The sequence below is a fragment of the Colossoma macropomum genome, unplaced genomic scaffold (assembly GCF_904425465.1).
Source record: "Colossoma macropomum unplaced genomic scaffold, Colossoma_macropomum, whole genome shotgun sequence".
Taxonomy (NCBI): domain Eukaryota; kingdom Metazoa; phylum Chordata; class Actinopteri; order Characiformes; family Serrasalmidae; genus Colossoma; species Colossoma macropomum.
In genome coordinates this window covers 12,067,215-12,093,263 of record NW_023494810.1, presented here as the reverse complement: position 1 = coordinate 12,093,263, position 26,049 = coordinate 12,067,215, and the positions used below count along the sequence as shown (strand labels likewise).

Here is a 26,049-nt window from a genome sequence, read left to right as displayed (position 1 = left end):
GGCACTGCTATAGTGTAGAAGAATGAAAATGAGTATTAGAAAAACATACGAGCAAATAAAATTACACACAACTACACGTAAAAAGACAGTCCTGTATTAGAAAGAGAAAATCTAACTGCTCTCAGTCTCAGCATCCTTATAAAATCATAAAACTATTCACACGGATCCGACTGTAGAAACAACACAGACGCCAGTAACTCAATTATACACAATTATACAATTCATCCTTTAAAAAATGAATTTTTTTGTAAAAAAACAAAAAAAAACAAAAAAAAACTCACTCACACATACACATGCACATCTTCACACTGTTCTGCTGAAGTTTGAAGCTGCAGAGCAGTAACAGCAAATAACCTCATCCCAGATCTACTGCTGAGAACTGAGAAGACACTTCTACTAATCAACACTTCAGATCAGCTGTTCATGCAGAATATGAGAGATGGACACCTCTAGTGTCAACATCGGTCACTTTTCACTTATTCACACATGCCTTCACATCACATTATGCTTAAGACCTTGTAAGCTACATGAAAAAAAAAGTTAAAGGGGAATTCCACTGATTTTCTGCATAATGAAATAGTTAAGATGTAAACCGAGAGTTCAGGGTGGTTTGGTGTGAAACGCTCTGTTCTAGAGAAACTTACTGAGTCAGAATAGTTCACAGTGGTGGTGATAGGAACCAGACGTCCACCTCTAAAAGCTCCCTCACAGAAAGTTACTAAATTAAATGGTTATAAATACAGGTGTCTGATGTCTGAGACACTGTTTTATGAAAGTTTTCATAATTTTGGTCTGAACACATCCATGGTGGAGAGGTACATGCAGGGTGTTGTGAGGCAAAATACTCCCGAAAGAAAACATACATTCCATATAAAAGCTCAGTAGACATGTATTCACACTGATGGTTTTGGATAGTAAATAAAATGTCTATATTTGCACTGTAAACATTCCCATCACCACCACTGTAGAGAAATCTGACTCTACAATCTCACACGAAACCACTCTGAATGACTTTGTTCACTTCTCAAGCATTAAATAACACAGAAATTTCAAAAAGTTCGTTGACTTCCCCTTTCAGAAGTCATAACAGCTATATTAAACCTAAGCAGACAGTATGTACTGGCTGGGTGAAGGTGGCAAACTTAAAATTTGGATTAGATTGATGGTAAAAGTAAGGAAGTTCTAAAATAGGGGCTGAGCAATAGAACAATAAATACTGTTAAATTGGTTTGTTGACAAATGAAGAGCAAAACTAATGTTATAAACAGGCCTAACACATATCTGTGCACAGTTTGATCTGCCGTCAAGTCCTAGTGTTTTCAAATTCCCACAATATAGACTAAACGTGTATCCTGATAAATGTCACTAAGGTCAGAATCTTTTATTGACCCTCAGTGTACCATGCTACTGTGCACTCTCCTCAGGCTGTTAGTGCTGTGGTCTCTTGATGGAACTCAGGAGCGAGCTGGTGGCGTGGTGGCTGTGAGCGGTACTGTGGAGCCAGTCTCATAGTCAAAGTCAACCACGGTGTGGTTGGTGGTGCTCAGGCTGCTCAGAGATGTGCCTGTTCCCATCTGACGGTCCCGAAGACTCTGCAGGTAGCTCTTGTTTTTAGCAGAGAAAGAGGGAGAAAATGAAAGTGAATTAGCCTTGAGACAGTAATGAAAACTGGTTTCTCTCTGAAAGCAGAATTGCAGAGGTGGGAACATGTCACTAAGTTGCAGGTAACAAGGAAGTTTTAAGTCTTCATACTCAAATCCCAAGTCCCAAGTCTCGATTCAAGTCCCGAGTCAGTGAAGACGAGTCTCAAGTCGAGTCCCTAGTCAACAGTCCTAATCTTCGAGTCATAAACAAGTCAGTCTGCATTCTTCAGCTAATTTAAGGCCGTAACTCTGGATAATAGTAACAATACTATAGCCTTCTAATGACAGCACATTAGCAGTGTATGGCTGTATTAACAGAGTACTATTCAACTTAATAAAAAAAAAAAAAAGTTATATTTAAAGATAATTTTTGATGGGCGCGCATGTTTAAAATAAAAACTAGTTCAGCCAACTAAAAAGAACAGCTAGGTCAAATTGAATTTAGACAACAATGGAAACCAAAATGATCGAGCTGAACAAACTTTACAGAGAATACAGCAAAATGATGAAGGTATGAGGCTGAAGTTGACTTTTTATTCACCAGCTTCTTATTTGAATTTCTCGTTCCACCTTAAATGGTGCAGCAGTTATGTTCCAGCACCTCACTGCTGCACCATTTAAGGGGAAATGGCAAATTCCAATGTGAATCTGGTGAATAAAAAGTCAATTTCAGCTCTGTGGTGAATGTTGAGCTTGTTTTATCTGCAGAAGCTGTTAAAATCGTTCAAATAGACAGAGCTGTGTTTCTTTTGTTTTGCTGCCATGAGGAAGCAGTGAGCTGGGCGCATTGATGCTGTTGACACTTCACTTGTTTCCAGCTTATGGAGGCGAACTTGAGCTCTAACGCTTCTCTCATCTTCTGAAATAAAAAACGGCGAGCATAAACACAGTAACAGACATCTGACGACGCTGCTGTTTATTCAATTTACGGCAGGAAACAAATTCATTCACATGAACAGCAACTGACTCTGCAGAGTCTGCAGTCAGACTCTCCATGTTTCTTCCACTTTGAGTCTCTTTCTGAGTCTTAAAGCTGAAGTCCGAGTCAGAGTCACTGGTGTTGAAGTCAAAGTCGAGTCACAGGTCTTTCCTGATTTTCTCGAGTCGAGTCTCAAGTCATCAAATTCGTGACTCGAGTCGGACTCGAGTCAAGTCATGTGACTCGAGTCCACAACTCTGTAGAATTGTTCTAGTGCTTCATATGGCTAATTTAATTTCCATTTCTTCTCCTTCACATCCAACTGGGATCTAACAACATAATCATCACTGCAAAAGTCAGACACCAAATTTATTTACTTGCCAGTCCAAATAGCTGGTAAGAGCACATTCATTCATTTTTCAGTGAGAAAAAACAAACAAACATATATTTAACAGAAAATTACACAAAACTAAACCTCAACAACTAAATTGTTCTGCATTTATTGTCTTGACTCTGCTACCTTTATTCCAGCTTCCATTCTTTTCAGGAGACTCACTTTCAGTTTCTCAAAGAAATCTGCAGACACACCTCCAAAGTTTAGTCTCAGAAGTTGGTTTAGCATTTCCTACTTCTAACCATCCAAGCAATCCCAAACACAAATGTAGACGGCTGAAGCATAAGTGGAGCTTGATTTTCTCCTCTCTCTCAAAGATGAAAGCTTTAAGTGCTGTTTATCTGATGGGGGCAGTTTTGGTGTCTACCAGGTCTTCCAGGTGATTGTTAGGAGTCCAGTTTTCTCTAATTTTTTTGAACTAGAGTTTTGGAAACGTGTTTTTTCACTTATTTTCTTTTGACTTCTTTTGACTCTACCTTGGACAAGTGGATTATCTTACATCTAACCTCCTCAGAAGTATCTCCTGTGAAATGAACAACTTGTTTTGACTGTAAATGTAACAAAAGAAATGTGGTCTCTGGCACAGTACTGTGTAATATATGTGTAAAGCCAGGGTTGGAGTGAAAATTTGGTCTTAAGTTCTGAATGCCTTGTGTGGTCTATGAAGACTTCTCTTCTACCGCTAAACATATACCTGCATGGGAACATCTGAGAAGACAATTCACCATTAGGTTCTTATGAAACTAACTGGTGCTAGAAGATCTCCAGCGTAGCGTTTTACGGGAGTTGGTTTGCGACGATATGTTCCCTCCTGACCGCCAGACAGCTGGAGCTTTTTAGCGTCCTTCTGTCTTATTTTCATGAGTTGGACTCTCTTCTGCCTTCTGCTGATGATAACTAAAACAAAGAGAATGGCAGACAATTAATAATAGTGGAAAAGTAGAGGTAACAGCAAAATAATGTAAGAAATGAAACGATGGATCAGAAACGGGAACGTTAGGTGATTATAATAATACTCAATGAAATAAGCTCATTATTTGGCCAAAATAAAATTCCTGGTGTGTGTAAAGTTAAAAAATGCTTAGTGCATTGTTTTTATTGTTTATATACCACTACTAAATATTTTTCCAGTCACATTTGTGGATTGAGTTTCTTTTCATTACTGAATGGTAAAAAATGGAATCAAACTGAATTGAATTGTGGTGAAATTTGAGAATTTGAGACCAAATCTTATACTAAAGAATCATAATCGAACCAAATCACAGTCAGAAATTTAAACAGCTGGTAGTAATTAAAACAAAATGGTAATAACAAATATGATATCAATCAAATCAAATAATAAAAAAAAATTACTGGTCTTTTATTAGAATGTATAAAGATTATAAAATGAAGTGAGTTTGTTTCGTTTACCTTCTGTGTGTGAGAATCCTTCAGCCGTGAGCTTCCACTGCACTAGCACACCCATGATGCTGAGCGTAGGGCCAGATGCCCAGGATGACCCAGCTGTACCAGCAGAGGGGTTTGGGGGTGGGAACCAGACGCAGGCATTCATACATGTGACTGACCAGGGCCAGCATCTCCACAAAGTAATCGGCACACACTGTCATGATGGCCGCACCAAACACTGCTGTGGAGAGCACGGTGAAGAGCTTCTGCCACTGAAGGGTTAAGACAGCACAGAGCATGCCTGCGCCAAGAAGAGCACCCAGGGGAACCTGTGGCAGATAACACAGGGTAAACACTTAACACCGATTACTTAATTCAAAATAATTACTCAATATAAAAAAAACAAGAACTTAATTTTACACTATCAGTGTAATGGCTTCATGATTGGTTTACAATTTGAATAATAAACAGGGTCATTATAAGGCCAGGTTTATCAGCACACAAGTTGCTTTATGTGTTCATCACTGAAAGGGAGGAAGGTTTGTAATTCCAAATTTTATGTTTAGGAAGTAAAATTAAAAGGTTTTCTGCTACAAATCGCACATATATGAAGGACAACTTTAAAAAGTAGAAGCTTTTGTTGAACTAGGTCTACGCTAAACAGTCCGGCAGACGGCTATAACATTCAGTTGGGCTTTATAAAAGGATTCATTGTAAGTACAACACACACAAAGTAAAGACTGTATGTTACAAGCTTCAAATATTTCACGTCCATGTTTAAGCAGACCTGACTTGAGTAGTATTAAATCTTGTGTGGAAAGTCAGTATAAACCACAGTTAGCTTAGCAATGACATAGAAATTCACATAGAATGGCACATGAGAATTAGCATTATCATACAGGTGGTACTCCAGGTACTTATACAGTGAAGATTTCTGCAGTAAGTTCATAAAATGACAAGCTTGAAGCAGCATTAAAGTTCACTGTGGCATTTATTTGCACTGAATTGTTTTCAAATGTTATCTATTCAACTTTTTCAGTAAATCTGTATTTCGTTTTTTGAAATATTTATAAAGGCAAAGGCTCTGCACGGTATGATACAGTGAGGTTAGGATCATTTTGAGTGTATGGCCTAAAAAACAGATTTCTTGATTAATTATCAAAATAATCCTTAGATTACAAACAAATTACTAACATAACTGATAGTGAAAGCCCAACATATAACCATTCAAATATCTAATTAAACCACAACGACTCCTTTTAAAGAAGCAAGTATATCTCAGCCCTCTGTGAAAGTCGCTGGCGGTCATAAGTCTAGAAAGCTTTACAAAGTAATTTCTAATCTTATAAAGAATGTCTGTTAGGCCATAATCTCTCCAGGCAGGAAATGGTCTGCTAATGTGATCTGACTATGTAACCTGACAGATCTCCCTGATTGGCAGTGAGGACTGAGCCAATCCTGCCCACCCAATAAGAGCTCTGCCTGCTCTTGTGCTGAAGCAGCACTGCAATTCCAACTTAAGCTCTATCAAAAGAACCTGACAGACAGTCAAGCAGTCAAAAATCACTGGTTTTATTTAAGAACAGGGTGCACAGTGATATTGGAACAATAACGGTATGAGCAGACATTTGTTAAAAAATGATCAGCATCAGTTATTGATCCATAGTTCAAACTGATATCTGATGTATTAACTGTACTGTGGAACTGCAGATTGTTTAAGTGACGCTGAGTTACTAAATCTCTTCATTTTTTTCATTTTCCTGCATTTGTGACCCTCTAAAAAAATCAATGTTATATTTCTCTGTAATACTAGATGCAGATATCTACATAAAAATATCAGTCATGAGCATCGCCCCACTGTTCCCATATCAGTGCATCACTAGTTACAGCTGACAAACATTTTTGGCCAAAAATGGTCAAAAAACACTTTCAGTTTTTTTGCCAGAACAATAAAAATGCACAGAAGTTTCGTTTGAAACTGTTACCAACTTTTGAAAAAAGTAAAAATGTCACTTTATAAATAATTAAAATTAACGGCTAACACTGGACCATTTCGTGTACTCTCCAGCACTGGTCATCACTGATGAGGTAGAAATTCATGTAGGCCTTGGTGTAACATCACGCTGGAACGAGTGACTCACTCTTAGGGTGTTTTCACACTTGGGCCGTTTCAGAGTCTGAAGGGGACTCAGACCGCTGAGTCATGGTTTTCTGGGCATATGTGAACACACCAAACGAACTCAGACCCCTCTAAACACCCCCAAAACGAAGCTCTCAAGGTGGTCTCAGTTCGGTTCGCTTGTAGTTCTTTTTGTGGTTCGATTGATTTGTGCGTTGTGAAAACGGTCCCAGTCCGCTTTTGCTTTGCTTTATGGTGAAGACCTCAAGGTTTACTGTACACACAGCCACAGTCTGCAGCACTTCAGCAGATAAAACAGACCACCAAGGGTCATTTATAAGGTTCTACTCAGGATAAAGCCTGTCGGTGATCTGTGACAAGACAGCAGCCCTGACATATTAAAGCGATAAGATGCATAATTTTACTATGTTAAAGCTCATGCAGGGCACACAACTCTTAGCTTTAAGCTGCTTTCACACTGAACACTGAATGAATGAAAATTCACTGCTGCTCTTTCAAATACACTATTTCATTGCAGTCGTAGATTTTTACCGGGTGGACCTCAGTGAGGAGCACAGCTGAAAACAGAACCTAACGGCAGACCCGCAGGGCCATCCAATTTTGTGTGATGTATTCCGGCCAATTGTTTCAGCGTGGCCAATAGGAGAGCAGCAGGCGTGTCTAGAAGCTCCTCTCACCACTTGGAAGGTGAGATTTATCACATAACGCTGCCCACTTCGCGAGCACTGCGTTCACTGTGAGTGGTGTGAAAGGGGTCCGCGTTCTAATGGTGTAGTGGTCTGAGATCTCAAAGGACCAGAAAGAAAAGTCCTCTTTAATTACATTGTGAACGCAAAAAGAACTGAGGTCATTTGCAGTTGGTTCCTTTTCGGGTTCACTTTAACAGAACTCAGTTCAGTTCATTTAAAAAGAACCATCTATTCTGTGCTTCACTAGTTGAGTCATTTTCTGACCTACCTAAACTAAACTCCTATTTACAAACACACCAGAACAACAATAACTAGTCATATGATACTCAGACTATCTCTATTTTTTACTCTACACAGCATATTAAACTTTGTATTAAAATTCTGTAGCATGCTTCAAAAAGTGTACTGCTTACGTACCCAAACAGTGCCAGGCGTGTAAAATTGGTGAGTGACCAACAAGCCAGCGAGAGCGAGCAGGAGGCCCAGAAGGAGGCCAGTCATAAAGAGACCAACGCTGCGGACCAGCATGGTGACAAGGCCACAGAGCAGCCCGATGCCCAGACCAATCCCTGCACTGGCCTCCACGCTCAGCTGCGTGTCCAACACTCGCTCTTTATGACACAGCAAGAAGATAATGACGGAACCGAACATCAGGCCCGAGAGGAACATGACAGCTTTGAAGCAGCGGTATCCTGGAACAGAGATAAAATAAGACACAAACTACAGCAAACCACCACAATTTCACATTTAAAATATAGTTCATAGTGTTCATTTAAAATTGCTATGAATATGGGGTTTTGTTTTCAAAATGCTAACATTAACTTAGCTGGAATGAATGGGAGCGATTTAGGTCAAAGAGCCTTTCCTAAAATAACCACCACTGAAGTCCTTCAGTGAGGCAGGAGGCCCAAAACACAGTGACCACACAATTAAAACAGAGATCCAAGGATGAAATTTCTATGTTAAATATATAAAAGGTACAACAGCATCAGGACAAAACACTGTTTACAAGTTTGACCACTGATCAATACTGTTTAATTAACCAGTGGTGCTGACGCAGGCCCCCAGCATTTGCCTTCCAAAGCATGCCACCGGAGGCGGCTCTGTCACGAGAAGACCACCTGAGAAAAACCCTCCATTCACTTCCATTCAATTAGGGGAGTCTTTAGTTCATAAGTAAATGCACCTCTGAGACGCTTAAGATTACCATATTTTTCCCATGAGGGAACGAAGCTCGCTTTTCTTTGCATTCACCCTTCGCTGCCATTTTCTTATGCGTTTCACTCTGACGTCATTTGTAAACTAATAAAACCATTTTTTTTTTGCATGAATGTTTCAGATCATTTTCTGCATGGCAAGGGTTTAAATATTCAAGTGAACTGAGTTTGGCGTAAGTTACATTCTCTCTACACACCACGCCCCCCACCACCAACATGAACTCGCCCAATGTCGTCCCAATGTCGCAATGTACTTGCCCTGGACATCCGGGCAATAGTTATTGTTGAACCCTGCTCTGAGATCAGCAAAACAGTGATGTGTGCATTTTTTCTTGAAAACGAAAGTTTTATTGAGTATATAATACGTATATTAAAGAATATATCACTGCCGTCTTAATTTTTTTTTCCATGACTTCACAATGAACACCTCATGATGAATAGACCACCAGAAAGGGACTAAAATTATTTAAAATCTCACAACATTAGTGCACATCCTCCTATAAAGATACCATTTTGCATAATATTCTAAACGTGTGAACAAAAATAATACTTAAGTTCATTAAACTCCACTGCAAAAAAGGAGAGATTTTCAATGAATGTTGCATAAAGTGCTCAGTCAGCAGAGCTAACTAAGCAGTTTACTTTATTATTAGAAAATCTCTCCTGTTAATCTCTACTTACCAAAAAAGCAGTAGATAATTCCAAAGAGGCAGCACATGGAGCAGATGACAGCAGGGATGACCTCATACTTCCTCTCAATCTCCAACTGACAGTCCACCTCCCCCAAGGCCTGTCGCTCCCTCGTCTGAGCCCAGCCCAGCCATCTCCGCCATTCGGACAGGGAAGTGGACGTTCCGTGATGAAGGTGGAGTATTATCCTGACTTCATTGGGGCTGAACAATCACCTAAAGGCAAAGAAGAAACTCAATCAGCTTGTGTCAGACTTTCAGAACACTTGAAAAAGCGCTCCACACACATGGTCCCACTATAACGTGCTGTTTCACAATAAAAGCGCTCTTGGAAGCACGCCACGGCCGGGCTTAATTAAAGCCTATAGGGATAAAACAACTAAAAGCAGTATGTGGCCACACCCAGCCCTCCACTGCCGCCTCCTCACCCCGCAAAATAAGGCTTCAAAGAAGACAAGAAATCTGTCAGCCAACTGTTATTTTTTTTTCCTGGTTCCCAGGTGACTGTGGTACAACCTGTAGTCCTGCGCTCCACACACTGTACGTAAGTGCAGGGATTATGCGCTTAAAGTGATTGGTTTGGTTTAGTAAATATAAAAATTACGCATTTTTCACTGCAGCATTAATGAAGAGAACTACACCGCATGTAATCCATACAGCTAATCTTACAAATATGTGGATTTCTACTACATTCACTACTGTTGCCCTTACAAGGTTTTCTGCTGAGCTTCAGAGTGTGAGGACATTAGCTTAAAGTCCGAGAATTCCCAGCGTTTCTGCCATGTTCAGTGATTCTAAAAACACTTCTCCATAAAAAAATTGTCCTTAAAGGGGCCACATCATGGATAAAACACTAATTTGCCTTATTTTTAAAATAAGGGTTTGTTGTAATATGTAAACACTATTAGATAGATAGATAGATAGATAGATAGATAGATAGATAGACGGAAATCTCAAAACGTTGACTCCTCCCATCCATATTTGGAAACTAAGACGCAAAAACAGCCCATTTTAAATTTATTGTGGTTCTGATGTCACAACCATGAACATATTCACGTACACTATAAGTCAAATGTTTGGACAAACTTTACTGCACTTGTACAGAAAGGAAGAGAGAGACAGAGAGAAGATAGCTAAAACTAAATAAGTAAACTTCACAACCATATGTGTCTTTGCTGATCAGCTATATTTAAACGAATGAATAAATAAACAAACAAACAAATAAATAAATAAATAAGATGAATTTGTCTCACCTTCTTTGTTGTTAAGAAAATGCATGTAATACATATTCTGTTTGTTGGGCTTGTAATAAAATAACTAGAAAATGATCACAGTCAGCGCAAATCATTGTTGTTAGCTTATATAATCACGATCAGGCGGTTATGTAATGATCGAGACAGGTCTTATTGTAGTGGATAAAAGGTTGGAAAATGATCATGTAAAAATGCACGACGACTGTTTTTGGTACATGAAACCAAACAAATGAGGACTTCAGAGGAAAAACAAAACACAAGAAAATGTAGACTACATGCCGTTTAATGGCATAATGTGCTTACTGAACGAAATCGTGCCATCAGATAAGACAGCTCTTCCCAGTGAAACTCCAGCAGATCTTAAACTGGCCAAACAAGATCAAGTTGCAAGTAAACATTGCTAGGCAGTGGATTACAGGAGTGTATGTGTGTGTGTGTGGCGGGGTGTTAAAGAATAGGCCCAGCTTGTCTGTTTGGAAGGGGTGGTGCAGCGTTAGAGACTGGGATGGCCTTTCTCTCTCCATAGAGTCCGATGATCTCACCCCCGTCACGATCCGATTACACTAAACTCACGTTTTCAGCACAGAAGAAAAACAGCCGACGGCTGGCCTTAATCCACCTTTTCTTCTCCTGTTCCCTCTTTCATTGGCTCTTCTTTTCCTTTTGCTCTGTCTCAATTTGTGTTCCGTATAGGTTTGAGGACCAGAGTGGAAAGACAATTATTCTTCTTTTTTCCACAGACGAAGGGAAGTTCTTGCATGCCTGAGTCACTTTCTCTGGGCAATGGTCAAACCTCTTCTGACTCCTTCACTACCAAAGACACGAGCAAGCTCGTAGTGAGTGACCAAGGCCGTCTCAAAGTTCTTGAGGCTCTACACTCTTGAAATAAAGGTGTCAAAAAGGGTTATTTAGCGAAAAGAACCACTTTGAGTTCCATAAATAACCTTTAAATGAATGGATCTTTGAAGAACCAGGTGTGTAAAAGAGATTTTAAGTTTAGAAAGTTTAAAGAACCATATAACATAAAAGGCTCTACATTAATTTAAGTTTTTTTCCCCCTAGAACCGTTTATTCAGTCCTAGAACCCATCCAGGAACTAGTGGAGTAACGGTTCTGAACCAAAACTGAAATCCACGGTTTGACAGCCTGTGGTTCTGCTGAAGCTTTCCCCTACCTCTGACTGCTCTAGCAATAACAAAGAGAATCGGGTGATTCACTGTGTTAAATGTGCACCCATTTCAACCTGCAGAGAATGAGGGATTCCAATTAAATGTGCATGAGCTACAGTTTTAATTTCCAAGCACATCTTCATTTCAGAGCACAAATGGAGCCAAAGTTGCACAAAGAAACAAAGGCAGAATTTGTGAAGAGCTGGACATCTCAAGAGAGCTGATATTTATAAAGGAAAACTTAAAAAACAAGTGGCTGTTACGATTTATTTCACTCGATTTTTACATTTAATTTGCTTGCTGTTCACGTTACACTCACTGACGGATACATTTGCTCTACATTTTAGTGTTTACCTTGTTTATTCCAGTTGTTGTTTTGTTCTTCTTGCTGATGTTTACATTATTTTACTTATTTAGTTTTTACACTTTGTTGTGCAACCACTCTGTGAAAGAACTTTAAAAAGTTACTTATTTATTTTACATTAAACTAAACTTATGTGTAATAAAAAAATGCTGAAAAGTGACACGAACTACCCTTTTCCCAGAAACTGCGGACCGTACCAAACCATGAAGGGTGAATGGGTGCCTCTACCAGAAACTTTTATTTTTAAAGAATGCATGCTGGGCAGGGGCAGATCCAAGGGGTGGCAATTTATAATGTTTGGATCTCCAGATCAAACCACATTAGATGCCCAAGTAAACCTATTCCTGAAAGTTATCAGTGGATTATGCTTCCGGGACGTCCCTTCATTGTTAATTAGGTGATACTTAACACGTAAATCCCACCGCTTAAACTCTCAGTCTTATTACATACTAAGGCTTATTATTGAGTAAGTACAGGATGTTGTTTCATGCGTGCGTCCCGTTCACTCATGCTCACATTTGTGACCGCCAGACTCTGCTGGAGTAAATATGGCATTGTACCCTCTGGGCTATGGCTTGCTACGGGACCAGTCCTCGAGACTGCGGCGTCATTCGATGCAGCTGGCTGAGAGAGGTGGCACTGCAGGCAGTGTGAGAGGAAACAGAGGTGTGGCATGCAGGCTGCTGTCCAAACGCTGCTCTCTAAATATTACTTATAACGCATAAACCAGCATATCGACCACTACTACCATCCAGTGCTAACAGTATGCATCCACCTTTCAACGTCACCTTTCTGCATCTTATTCATTTCAGTGGAGACTGTATTATGATTTGCGATGTGGTGAAATCTGATTTGCCACACGATAAAGGTATGTAGGTTACTTGCTAGTGAGAGCGAGTGAGCCAACTTTCCAACTTGTGTGGATGACTGATGCATTCTGAAAAGTATAAAAGCATAACAAGCATAGGCCTAAATATAGTGCAATGCAATGCACATGCACTCATGTCCAAGTTTGCTCTCTCCCTCTTTCCCTGCCTTTTAAACAGGCTCAGTGTGGCAGGCGAGCGTGTGAGTGTGTGTGAGTGGAGGAGAATGAAGCTATTATGAGCTGATACAAAAGCTTCCATCTCTGGCTGTGACCGTGTCTGCTTGGTAAGCGCGAGGCATACCGAGAGAGTGAGAGAGAGGAGAACGAGTCTGATTGGCTGCATGCGCAGAGCCCGAAAAGCAGTCCCGCCGCCTCACATCTCTCCCATTCCCTGATTCGCTAAAATAAATGACTGACTTGTATTTGAAAGACGTACGTTTCTCCAAACAGGCTGATTCTGCCGCAGTGACAGCAACTCTGCTGTCTGGAAACCGAGGCTTGTTCACTGCAAGAACAGAGAATATTTTCTTAGCTGGATGACACTGGATTTTCTTCTTGCGTGAATTTGTAGCCATAAAATGTACATTACACACTACTATTTAAAAGTTTGTCAATATTAATAATGTTTTTTTTATACATGGTAATAACATATGTATAAAATGTAGTAGTGGATGGCATGGCCAAAAATTAATATCACAGTATAATTAAAATTTTTGACAGTTTCAGATGCTTAAGTAAACCTATTTTTGCAGTTTAACACTGGCTTATTATACTGGAACGTCCCTTAATTTTCTAACGAAAACAATTTTAACGACTGAGTAAACCTGAAATATTTGTATTTTGCAAAACAGTAAAAAACTTAATAGTGTTGCACCGATACTGATACAGTATTGGTGCCGATACTGGCACTTGAACGCAGTATCGGTGATGGGGATACCGATATCTGTGACTGACACCACAAAGCAATTTCTGACGATAGTTTTTGGTGTTAAGAACTAATGGAGCTGCTTACCTGAATGGCTAAACTGCTGAGTGCTCACTTACAAGCCGTGTTCCAGAGCCTAGGCTGCAGTTGAGGTAGGCTGCATTTCTCAGTTTTCTCTTGCAACTGCAAGAGGCGCAACCTTTCTGGTGACATCACCATGTAGCCTCATTAGGACTGTTTTTATTTGTGTGACCAATAGGCTACTAAGGAGTCTTCATAGGACAGTCCTACCGAGGACCCACACTACCTTGACTGCAGCCTAGACTTTGGAACACAGCTACAGCCTGAGTTATGGTTATTGACAGAGTGGAAGGAACCCCCAGACTCTCAGCGTAATGATAGCGTTTTGCCTCGATTCAGCCTTTAGCATAGCAGCCCACTAGCCGCGCCTATGCATCCACTAGCCCCGCCTCTGGTGCGCCTCCATCGGTCAACTGTATCGCTCAGCAGTGGCATCTCGCAGCCTATCACTTGAACCAAGCCAGAAAAAACACTTAGACGCAGAACATACATTTTACCAAAATTAAATATCTTAAAAATGTAATTGTATAAATATCAGGACTTATAGGTGAGTTGGGTTAGTACTGGTACTCTGCATTGGACGATACTAAAGGATCAGGTATTGGTATCGGTGCATCTTTAGAACAATACATTTAAAAACCTATGATGATTGGTTGCTTTCTAACACTCGCTCTATGGGCCACACAAAATGGTACTGTTTCAGGTCTTAATTTCTACAAGGCTGAAATTCCTGTACCACCTTAAATGGAGCAGCAGTTATGTTATGGGACCTCTACAGCTTCCTGAATGTAACTGCTGCAGCATTTTAGGCGGAATGGGAATTTTATATAAGGCAACATCAGCTTTGTCTAATTCCTCATGTGTCTCATACTCTCACCCCGTACACCCACCCCTTCGACCATCAAACCACTGCAGGAATTTGGGAAATATTTCAGTTACACAGCTATCAGCACCAGCTGGTCCACGGCTTGTTTTGTATACAAGGCTCTGATGCCACGGCCTTGTCTGATGCAGGTTCTCAGGCGTTATGAGAAGAGTGGCGATCGCTCTGGTGTCCATGTTAGGTTAAGGCTGAATACTGATTGATTTTATCAGAAATTCATTTTTATGTTATATGGCTTTCTCTGTCATCTTCATCGTTCATCACTCATCATTCTGAGAATTATGCACTTGTTTGCAGCCAAATGGGTTTTATATTAGAAAAAAAAACAAAAACACTGATTCCAAACTGTGGCAAACTGCGATCCAAAATGTGTTATATTTGACAAAATTGGCCAACTGTGATGACTTTCACAGATTGCTGTAGTGCATAAAGAGCAGTAATTGTATTGATCCATAATCAGCTAAATGAAGACACCAGAATTATCACTTTAGGTTAATTAAAATGAGCTTTGCAGTCATACGTCAGACATCTGTGTTGTATTCTTTAAAGGGGAAGATAAGCTGAACTGATAAACTGGACTAATGGGGTGCTAGTCTCAGGTGTCTAATGGGGTCACATTAGGGTCAGTATGTTCAGACTATAGATGAGGTCTTGATTTAAACCTTATGAAGCCCACAGAGACAACAGAAAAGCTCTGTGCCATGACCATCACACAATACTTGATATAATTAAAACTGAACAGAATAAACAATATGAAGAAAGACTTGATGAAATTTCTACCATTTACAACACAAAACCAAAGACTTCTGTTAAACTTTAAAACCTCCTCATTCATTTACATATTGCCTGCTGTTGGAACAAAACCTCATATCTCCATTTTTTGTTGTTTTTCAGTTTTTGACATATTCAAAAATACCTGTTGCCTTTTACATTGTGTGTAAATTTCATGACGAATGGACCAAAAGAAATGGCCCAAAATAACTTGGAGAAACGTCTGGTTCCATTGACTTACACTAAAAGTGAAGTATGTTTTTTCCCTTACCATTTTAGAGATGCGAGGTTGTGATCCGACAACACCGATATAGTCTTCACTTACATTAGAGCGTCACTACAAGCTCTTCCTGCATTACTTTTATTCAAAAACTTATTAATATAGATGATGAAAAATGAGTGAAATTTGAAACAAAATAAAACAGGAATTCTAGGAAGCTCCACCTCAACTACAAAAATTATTAATATTTTTTAATATTATTAATATTCCATTAATATTAACATTCTAATATTCATTTTCCATATATTATATTTTATTAGTTTGTTCTGTTTATTTGGGGATTAAGAAATACAGAAATGATATATGATAGCAATTCACAGTAGAGGAACGACAGTCTTATCGGTCATTAAAGCACTAAAACTACTGGGGTTTAGTTATATTTTGACCATATAAATGATATCGGCTGACATTTTTGGTTATCTGAACTTTTAGGCTCTTTAAAACAGTCACAGAATCACAGCCCGTTATTGATGCCCATGGAACCAACAGAATGATCCACAAGCCCTAAACAGAGCCAGAAGACACACAAGTCAAAACATAATGATTCAGCTGCTCCAAACAGGCCAACCGAGTCCAAAGGATGCCAAAAAAGGAGAACAATAAAACTGACACAGTGCTTTGAAGCACAGACAGAAACAGCCTGGAGCTCTAGAGAGACCAGATTTCAGTAATTGCAGGTTAGTCGTAGTGAGATACAGTACATGTATGTGTTTATATGTGTGTGTGGTTGGAGGGGGTTAGTCTATCAGAGTGAATCATACTGAGCATGAGAATCAAGCGAGAAAGAGAAAAAAGGACAGAGAGGGAGAACAAAAGGGTGTTTGTCACCAAACCATCTTGAGTGGCAAACTAGCCAATGACCCCAACGACCCCTGACCAAAACAGAGATCTGCTGTGGCCCCAAGCGCAAGTTGAAGAGAAATGATTAATAATGATTGACCAGAAATGGCCATTTAATGAAAGGCAAGTCGTTCATTCAGATAAACAAAGTTTAGACTAAGCTGCTATTAAGGGTGGACGATACGGCAAAACATAACATCACAATTAGGGGTGTCACAATTCACAAAATTCATTATTTGATATGATACAGCGGCGTTTTGATTTAATACGTTTTAGTACATTAAAGCATTTGACATTAAAAGTACAATATTTGAAATCAAAGTTGTGCCTCATAATGTCCCAATCTGATCTCGAACCCCTAACCCAATCTCTAGCCACAAGCTAACACAGTCATATGCGAAAGTGTTCCCATCCCTGGTCAAATTACATGCTTTGTTGATTTTTTTAAGTGAAAGGTAAACACATCATCTACAGATAACCCAGATAAATAAGGCATTTTAGCACACAATTTCCATTAATTTGCTGAGCAAATAAAACATAAAATATAAAATGTGTATAAACTTTCGCACAGGCCACATTTTATATTATTATTTTTTTCAGCAAATAATCAGTAATTGTGTATTAAAGTGTGCAGAAGTGTGTTCTCTGTAGAGAATGTGGAATTTGTCCAGGCACAGCAAAACCTTTGCATACAACTGTATGTTAGCTCCAAGCTAACATACAAAACAACACACGATAAAACACACCATACATTGTACGAATACATTTCAAAAGGCTAGATTTGAATGCATTTTCACAATACATAATATATATAGCAGAAACGTTTACAAAAATGTTGCTCTAAAATGTGCCAAAAAAGTAATGCCATATTTGAAACATTCATGAAAAACTACACGCATAGTGTTTTTTCCTTAATTCGATGTTTGAAAAATAAACTGTTTAAGAAACAGTTGTTTGTTGTGTTAATCTCTTTGCACTGTAATGAGCTCACAGAGACAAACTCCTGAGTTGGTATGGCAATAAATACTGAACACATCAAACAACTGTTGAACATAAATTTATAAATTACACTGGTGTCAGAATGGGCTGATATTTAATTTCTACTTCTTATTATGCAGTCTATGCAGTTACCATACAATGGCTATTGTTTACAGGCTCTCTATGATTGGTCTAAATCTTTATGATCCCTGCAGAAAATATACTGTGATGCAAATTATCACTATCACTAGTTATGAAATATTGTCATACTGACCACCCTGAGCGGCAATCCTATGTTCAGAAAGGACTGGACACGGCTGCCGTAATACTGCTTTTGGAAAAACTGACTAGAACAGGAAAATGCTGGGAATTCTGAAAAATTAGGGAACATTTCCTTTAACCTTCGCTGACCCTCAATCAGGAGGGGCAGTGTGATTTCTGACCCCTGATTCCTCTCTCCTTAATGGGATAAGTGAGCTGGGCAGGAAGCAGACCTGCTCTGGCTGACCTGTACGTCAGGGCCAGGAAGCAAAACAGGAAGAAGACGACAGGGGTGGGAATACGTCACACTTACTGAAAGGATTCACACTTTTTCTGACGAGTGCTGACACATCCATGATACTTTTCTGCTGTTCACATATTGCTCAGTAGTTTATAGAAAAACGTTTGATTAAAGGGCCCATTTCCTTCATTTCTCGGGTATTTTATTCTTCAAGACGTTCACTGTATGACTTTTGTATGGTTTTATTTATCAAATCAGTCTCAATTCATTTTCACATGACCATTTCCAGCCTCTCTTTGTCCCTTATGCTGCATTTACATGGTGTCATTGCCACTGTCACTTTAACAACAATATCCGTTTTGCCATTGACCGCCAACATACAAACTGCAATTAGAATTAAACAGTCTGTTTCTGTTACTGAGCTTTTAAGATGAATGTATGAAAATGACCTCTGGTCTGATTGGCTGCAGGCTAGAAGCAGTGTGGGCTGAAATAGTCTTTATAACTGTAGGCCGAACAGAAGAAAATGAAGAGTTTGATTGCAAAATGCTGTTGTACACACACGTGTAACATTTTTAGATATTACAAGAACGAACAAGAATAACAGTTGATGTATAATACATAGTTTTATTTTTCTAATTAAAAGTGATATAATCTAAAATACATTTTGGAACAAAACCCTTCATAATTTAAGTGTGTTTTTTGTTGACACAAAAATGATTCATTCAAAATGAGCAGATTTTGCTGCTTCGTTTTTCACATAAGAACTGCAGTGACTGGTATGTTTTAAAATATTTATTATTTACATACTAAGGGTGTAACAATTTCAATAAAGTATTAAAAAAAAAGAAGTTCCAACTGTTATCACTGTGTCTTTCACTGTCACTGTCAATGATCAAAACTAGGCATCAAGGTCCATCCTATCAGAGTAAAGTGGGTGGTGAGGGGCAGGGCTTATGCTATGGACACACCTACCTTCAAATGACTGGACTGAAAAACTGCAACGCTCAAAAACCGACTCAAATCCTGACCTTAGAAACTTACTTGATACATATTCTATCAAACTCTTTCCACTAAGAAGCAAAGAAATTGTTGATTTCAGTGATATGATGTAGCTGCAGTTGCTTAAATGTTTTAGGCTACCAATAAATCCAAGTTAAACTAGTTTGGAGTGCTCATTCTGCATGTCTGCATCCAAAATCGTTCCCAATCTGCACTGACCACCCATAACCAACCTGTACTCTGACAGTGTGCTGGTTAGTGTAAATCACTACAATACATTTTTATCTAACCACTTGTGCAGCACATCGCCACATAATCAGACTTAACTACATGTTTATAAATGTCCTTGAAGTAATGGCCTTGGTGTCTTAAGAGGTTCCAAGTGAACTAGAGGCATCCATCACAGCGCCCTCTGGAGCACTTCTATTTGTAGCGCTGATTACAGGCTACTGGAAGCGCTGAATCGCCTCCATTGTTCGCGGAGTGAATGGGGGAAAACCTGCCGAGGCCTTGGCAGGAACTCTAACGGCCTCTTTGCCTCTCGTTCACAAACTCGCACAGAGCTCGGGCCATAACTAGAGAGCCTCCCTCCTTTCAAAAACAAGACAGAGCGAGAGAAAGAGAGAAACTGGGGCACTTGGAAACAAGTAAAGAAGAAGGCATTCATGGAGAGCAGTCGCCGAAATAAATCACTGGTGTTCTGCCATCGGCTAATCCACAGATAACCTGCAGTTTGTTCTCAAAATTAAAGGAACAGTTTGGTGAAAAATCAAATTTGCATAGTTTTTTCCACTTGGCTCAAACGCAGCCAGAAGATGCTTGGCGTCTGACGTTTGTGTCTTTAGTTTTTACTAGAGCTACGAGGCTAAAGTCGCTAACATTTAATGGAACATCAATTAGCATCGTGCCAAGTGCAAGGCCGAAAAGCAGCTGCGTTAGCTGGGGGACGCGTGCAGGTACAGTGTGATCAGTTAAACCGCCTGTTAAGATTTAAAAGGGACGTAAAATGTGACAGTTTTACTAATAATTAAGATGCAAGTCAATTAATTTGATTTGCATTTCCTAATATAAAAATGGAATAATATTTGTAAGGAATGAGTTACGGAATTCAAATGAAGTAAAATGTGAAAGCAAGAAAGCAAGAAAGGAATAAAGAAAAAGAAAGGAAGGAAGGACATAAGAAAAGAGACAAAAAAGGAAGGACAGAAGGAATGAAGCAAGAAAGGACAGAAGAAAAAGAATAAAAAAGAATAAAAAAAAGAACAGAAGAAGAAGAAAGGAAAGAAGAAAAAGAAAAAAGTAATGAAAAGAAAAGAAAAAGTAGGAGGAAAAGAATGGAAGAAGGAAAAAGAAAGGAAGGAAGAAAAGAAGGAAAGAATCAAGGAAAAGGCAACAAAAAAGGAAGGACAGATATAAGGAAGAAAGGAACAAAGAAAAGAAAAAGCAAGGAAAGACGGAGAGAAAGAAAGAAAAAAAAACAGTAAACAGGAAGGAAGAAAAAAGAAAAACAAGAAAGAAAAAGATCGGAAGGAAGAAAGGATCCAAGAAAAAGAAACAAAAGAGAGAAAAAAAGAAAATGAGAGAAAGAAAAAAAGGAAGGAAAGACGAAGAAGAGCAGAGTGCAGCAGAAGCACTTTAAACAAGCTCAGCCAATTAGCTTCAAGGGTGTTATGACATCAGCAGCAGCAGCTGGGATTCACACTGTCTCGATTCCACCACACAAGTCTACAGGAAACTAACAGCTTTTAACTAAAATATATAGTTAGTATGAAAGTTATAAAAATGAAGCCTGAGTAGACCGATAAATCAACATGATCAGTTATTAATCTGTGTTACTGTGCTCTGCTAAAGCCTGAGTTAGAGCTGGGCGATATGGCCAAAAACGTTATCACGATAAACAAAATCATATCGTTCGATATCGATACATATCGCGATAAATGTCAAATCATTATTTCTTTCACGTTTTAAGGCTGATTTTACTCCTGGGTGGTTAACTGTGGTTTTAAACTATCACTTATGGTCCGATCATGACAAACACTCGGCAAACAGTGGAACATTTCACTAATCTGTCTTGGCACAGTGGGAGAAAGTTTCTGAGCTGTTTTTATCAGCTGGAAAAGCACAGCTGCAATTTTTGTAATAGTCATGATTTAAGAAAGAAAACAGATTATTTTTAGCTGTCTGGTTTCGAGCGCTCGGCTATCCCGTTACAAATGCTAAACAAGTGGCCAACAACAGCGCTAAACTCTTTAGTTTCTCAACATCGTCGACTCGGTTCGGTAGGTCACTGCTGTCACTCCTACCACATCCATGTCAGAGCAGATCACAGTATTCAGACACCAGCTGGCGACGACTGGGTTTCTCTATGCTACCGTAGTAGTTTAAGGGGTGAACCGCAGTATATCTGACGCTCGCTGTGTAAAAGCATTATCTGCAGTGTGAATCTCTCGCACCAGTCACAGAGTCCTCCTTTTAGGTATGTTTAAACTAAAAGCGGTGATTTTGTGTCTTGTTTGATCTACCGTATCATCAATTCACCGTGTTTTGCCGGAGCGCTGCTTCAAGTTAGCCAGCAGCTAAAAACAGCTAGCCTGGAAAGACAGCGCTCTCCCACTCTCCAATGCCTCACAGCTTCCTCAGTTTACTGTCGAACATGAACCACTTCTTTCTTTCACTTTCGTTGCTCGAGAATGCACTAATACTAAAATATGACGGTTTGGCGCTGTAACACGGCGCTGTAGACGTGATTTAACACTGCTAAAATTGTTAGGATGCATGGAAAGAGGTGAGTTCGCTGTAGGTCAGTACAGTTACACCACTGACCTCGTCACTCACACTCGGTCCCAGGAGAACAGATCGCCGGTCGCTCCGCTCAAACAGGGACTGTATAACTCCGCGTTTCAGCCGTCGCTAAAGTATATTTGGCGACCCTTTTTTACTCGTGGCCCCCTCCCTCTCTAATCAAGTCGAAAAATTCGGAAGTGCGCCCTCTCCTGGCGACAGCAGAGTAGTGTCGCTTTCCTTGCAGTAGAAAGCGCCACCAGGGCTTTCGCTAAAACGTGCAAGTGTGAGAGAGGTGTATTATATCGAACATTTATCGAACCTGTCTTATCGTTCTATCGAGGAAAAGTTATATCGCGATACTTATCGTTATCGTTTTATCGCCCAGCCCTAGCCTGAGTAGACTGATAAATCAATGTGATCAGTTATTGATCTCAGTGTTACTGAGCTCTGCTAAAGACTGAGTAGACTGATAATGTAAGCATCAGTTATTAATCTCAGGGCTCTGAGCTCTTTTGAGGGATGATTAAACTAATAATCTCCTCAGCAGTGGACATGATTGTGAGAGACAAGCTTAGCATCTGTTTTGTAGAGGACTCCTGCTCAGGGGATTGTGGGAGCAGCACTGTACTGAAGAAGGCGGTGAGAGAAAAAAGTTGGGAATTTCCTGAACTTCATTTCAATGATATGCAAATTTGTCATGAAAACATATTAGCAGAAGAATTACATGAAGAAAAGTGACAAGCAGTAACAGCAAGAAACAGCATGAAAAGAATCAAAGTGTCAGAAACCACTTCACTAAGTATCTTTAACATTACTTAACAGCTCCACACAGTTTAAGACAGAGTTTGTGATTTAGGTTAGCAGTTTTCACAAAGCTAATAGGTGAGACATTAGTTTTCATGACTTATCTACTAGCTACATTAGCATCACAGCACCAGTGTAAAACTAGAGAAACAAACCTCAGACACCAAATGTGTCTCGACTAATCGAATGCTTTTGGGATGAGGGGAAATTTGTTTGTTAAACTGTTCCGTTATTATCTTCTGAATCAGTGGTTCTCAAAGGTTTTGATAAAAATAAAAAGGCCTCACCCAACAGCCTCTCTCCTTTGTGAGCAGTAACCTGATCACTATCCACATATCATGAGCATAAATGGCAGGTTTATGGGAGGATGTTCTCATAACAAGGTCAGCAACTTGGGAAACTGTGGAACATTTGGGTGTAATCTTTCAAACCTCACTTAAATTCATTACATAAGCGGAGTCAAAGAGGCCAGCTGGCGCTCCAGGTCTCACTAGAAACCGCCCATCTGGAAGAACTGTGGTTTTAACAACAGATAAGATTGCAAAAAATATAATGGCAAAACAGTGAATGTGTATTATGTATATGGAAAGAAACTTTTACACATTCCTTTAGTCCTAACACTAAAAGATTTCTAACTTGCTGGTGTGAAGGGAAGCACAATGAGATAATATTAGATTTCTATTCTGTAAGTAAGTGCATTATGAAAATTATTTTCAATATTAAGTATCTGATTTTTCAGAGTTTCTGTTGAGTTTTATTACTATAACAATCTAATTTTCCCTTTTAAAGTACAACCATGATCATAACCCAACAATCAAGTCTTTTCATGCAAAACTAAAAACTCTGATAAACAGCTGAAGGCCACATTAGTGCCCACAACAGTGCCACAATAGTTTCTGATATTTCACAGAAATCAAGACTAAACTGCCCATTAACACCATCAATTCATGTCTAAGGGGAAGGCATTGAACCAAAAACCAGTATCAGTACTGGGCTGACATCAGCATAAATACTGGATTGGATATCAGAGGGGAAAGAAGGAACAAATTAGATTCTGTGACAAATCCAGACAGAATTGCTTATAACACAACATAACACAAAGGAAGACAAAGTAGGTCATGTGACAACAGCAGCTGCATATATAATAATGTCAATATAAAACAATCAATACATAAAAATATGCAAGGTTTCAGAGTTGGCAGATGTGAAAAAAATATAAATATAAATGGGTTAGAACTTGACCGATTGACAAGAGAAAGATTTTGGAGTACTACACAGACTGGGCCTAGGCCTGGACTAAGAATTTCCAATGGTGATTTGCCAGTGACAATGTAATACAGTTTAAGACTAGGCTTCATCTGTGTCCAGGAAAACCATCCATGAGGTTCTAAATGAAAATGTAATGTGTAAAAAGTATGTTTTTGTTGGGAATGTGATTGAGTAACAGTAAAAATATTTCAACATTGCTCCAGTTCAGTACAAATCTTTTAAAATAACATATTAACAAAGTTATTACAAACAATTACTCAGAATATAACAATAAAACAATGTATCATGGAATCTCAGCATATCACAGAGTATCGTTGTATCATGATCAGCATATTTGCTTGTAGCTAGAGCGACTGGGACTTTCAAATATTTCAAATATTGTACTTTTAGAAATGCTGAATGGTCTGATAAAATGAAAATGGAAAAAATACATATAAACACTCTCAGCCACTCTTTATGTTTGCTGTATCAAAATTGTTATAGAATCAAATGATGAATTTTGTGAATCGTTACAGCTCTAACAATTACTTAAGTTACTTCCCCTGAGTGCCAGCACACACTCAAAAAAGATGGATCTTCAAGGGTTGTTTAGTAAAGACAATGGGTCTATACAGAACCATGAACACTCAAAGAACCATTTGCATGCCTAAATTGTTCTTTAGATTGAGAGAGAACAGGTTGTGTATTTTTTAAAAATAGTTCTATACAGAACCATACACAACACATACTCTATCAACCTAATGAACCATTTCACCATGTAAAGAACCATTTAAGCATGTAAATGGTTCTTTGAGTGTTCATGGTTCTATATAGAACCACTTTCTAAAGAACCCTTGAAGAACCATCTTTTTTTAAAGAGTGTAGCAGACAAAGTGGAACTGTACTTCTTCACATACTCAGAAAGGCCTCTTGACGGCCCTGAACTATCAGTATTTTCTGTACAACTTGACAAATGCAAAGGATTATTCAAAATTCAGTAAATAAAGGACATCAAATCTCATCCTGACCTTTTAAACAGGCGCATCACACATAGGAATCACTGTCCCCGTTCTCTGTAAAGCTGGAATAGCTCTTCCACGCCTGCCTTTCAGCCAAACAATAGAGGCCTTTCTACTAGGAGATTGTGGAGAGCTCCTTACAGCAAAAAGGGAGGAAAAAACATGTGTGACACAATAAATGGCATTTGTTCTTTAGTCACATGTTCAAGCACACACTCCTCAGCACAGAGTTATGTGCATTTACAATTTATGCACTTTTACCCATAGTCTAAACGCTTCAGGCAGACAGTAACCAGTATTTTATTATGGTGAAAGTTTTCAAATATTTCAATGTGGTGAAAGAAACGAGTTGCTGCATTTACAGACCACTCTTAACGGGTCAGCAGTGTCCAGATACAGCAGTACACTTTCATCCAAGCAATGGCCGTTCACATATGCCAATAATAAATATAAAATCAATGCAGTCGGTCGAAATGGAGAGGAACTGAAGGCTCTGAGGAGAAGAAACCATCCACTACCTTACAGTCATATGCAAAAGTTTGAGCTCCCCTGGTTAAATTACAAGGTTTGTTGATTTACTAAGTGATTATAAGTTAACACGTCCTCTACAGAGAGCACACTTACATCTGAACATTTTCTACACGTTTTATTGCACAATTTCTATTAATATGCACAAAATATAATGTGCTGTAGCTTTTGCACAGGCCACATTTTATGTTTTATTTTTTTCAATATGTTAAATTCAGCAAATAAACAGTATTTGTGTATTAAATGTGCTGTTGTGTGTTCTCTGTAGAGGATGTGTTCACTTAATTTTCACACAGAACATCAACAAAACATTAATTTGACCAGGGGCACCCAAACTTTTGCTTACAGCTGTATATCAGCCTATATATATATTCAGTAGCTCTCAGCAATAAAACAATAGTGTTAATTAAGGATGCACCACTCAAAAAACTTGGCCAAAGGACCATTTTTGACCATTTTCGGACTGCACCTTTCCAGAAAGATAAAAAGACTGAAATTATTGAAAAAAAAAAACAGATTAAATAGGCCTTCAGCAAAGCATCTAAGACTGTATCTGTAATTCTTATGGTTAAAACTTCAGTACAGATGGTGCTGTGCATCCTTTACTCGCTAAATGGAAAGAAGTCTATCCGTTCACTCACTACAGCACAGCACAGTTAGCAGAGTGAGCTAG

General features: G+C 39.0%; 1 protein-coding gene across 1 annotated transcript; it reads right to left on the bottom strand.

Annotated features, from left to right (window-relative positions):
• Window positions 1-946: 946 nt before the first annotated feature.
• Window positions 947-24,959, bottom strand: LOC118799880 (transmembrane protein 198-like). The gene is given in 8 exon segments (XM_036559959.1): window positions 947-1,604; window positions 3,705-3,853; window positions 4,367-4,436; window positions 4,438-4,671; window positions 7,589-7,863; window positions 9,070-9,175; window positions 9,177-9,293; window positions 24,858-24,959. Coding segments are annotated over 7 exon segments (1,029 nt in total). The 5' UTR covers window positions 9,222-9,293; window positions 24,858-24,959; the 3' UTR covers window positions 947-1,454.
• Between the last annotated feature and the right edge of the window lie 1,090 nt (window positions 24,960-26,049).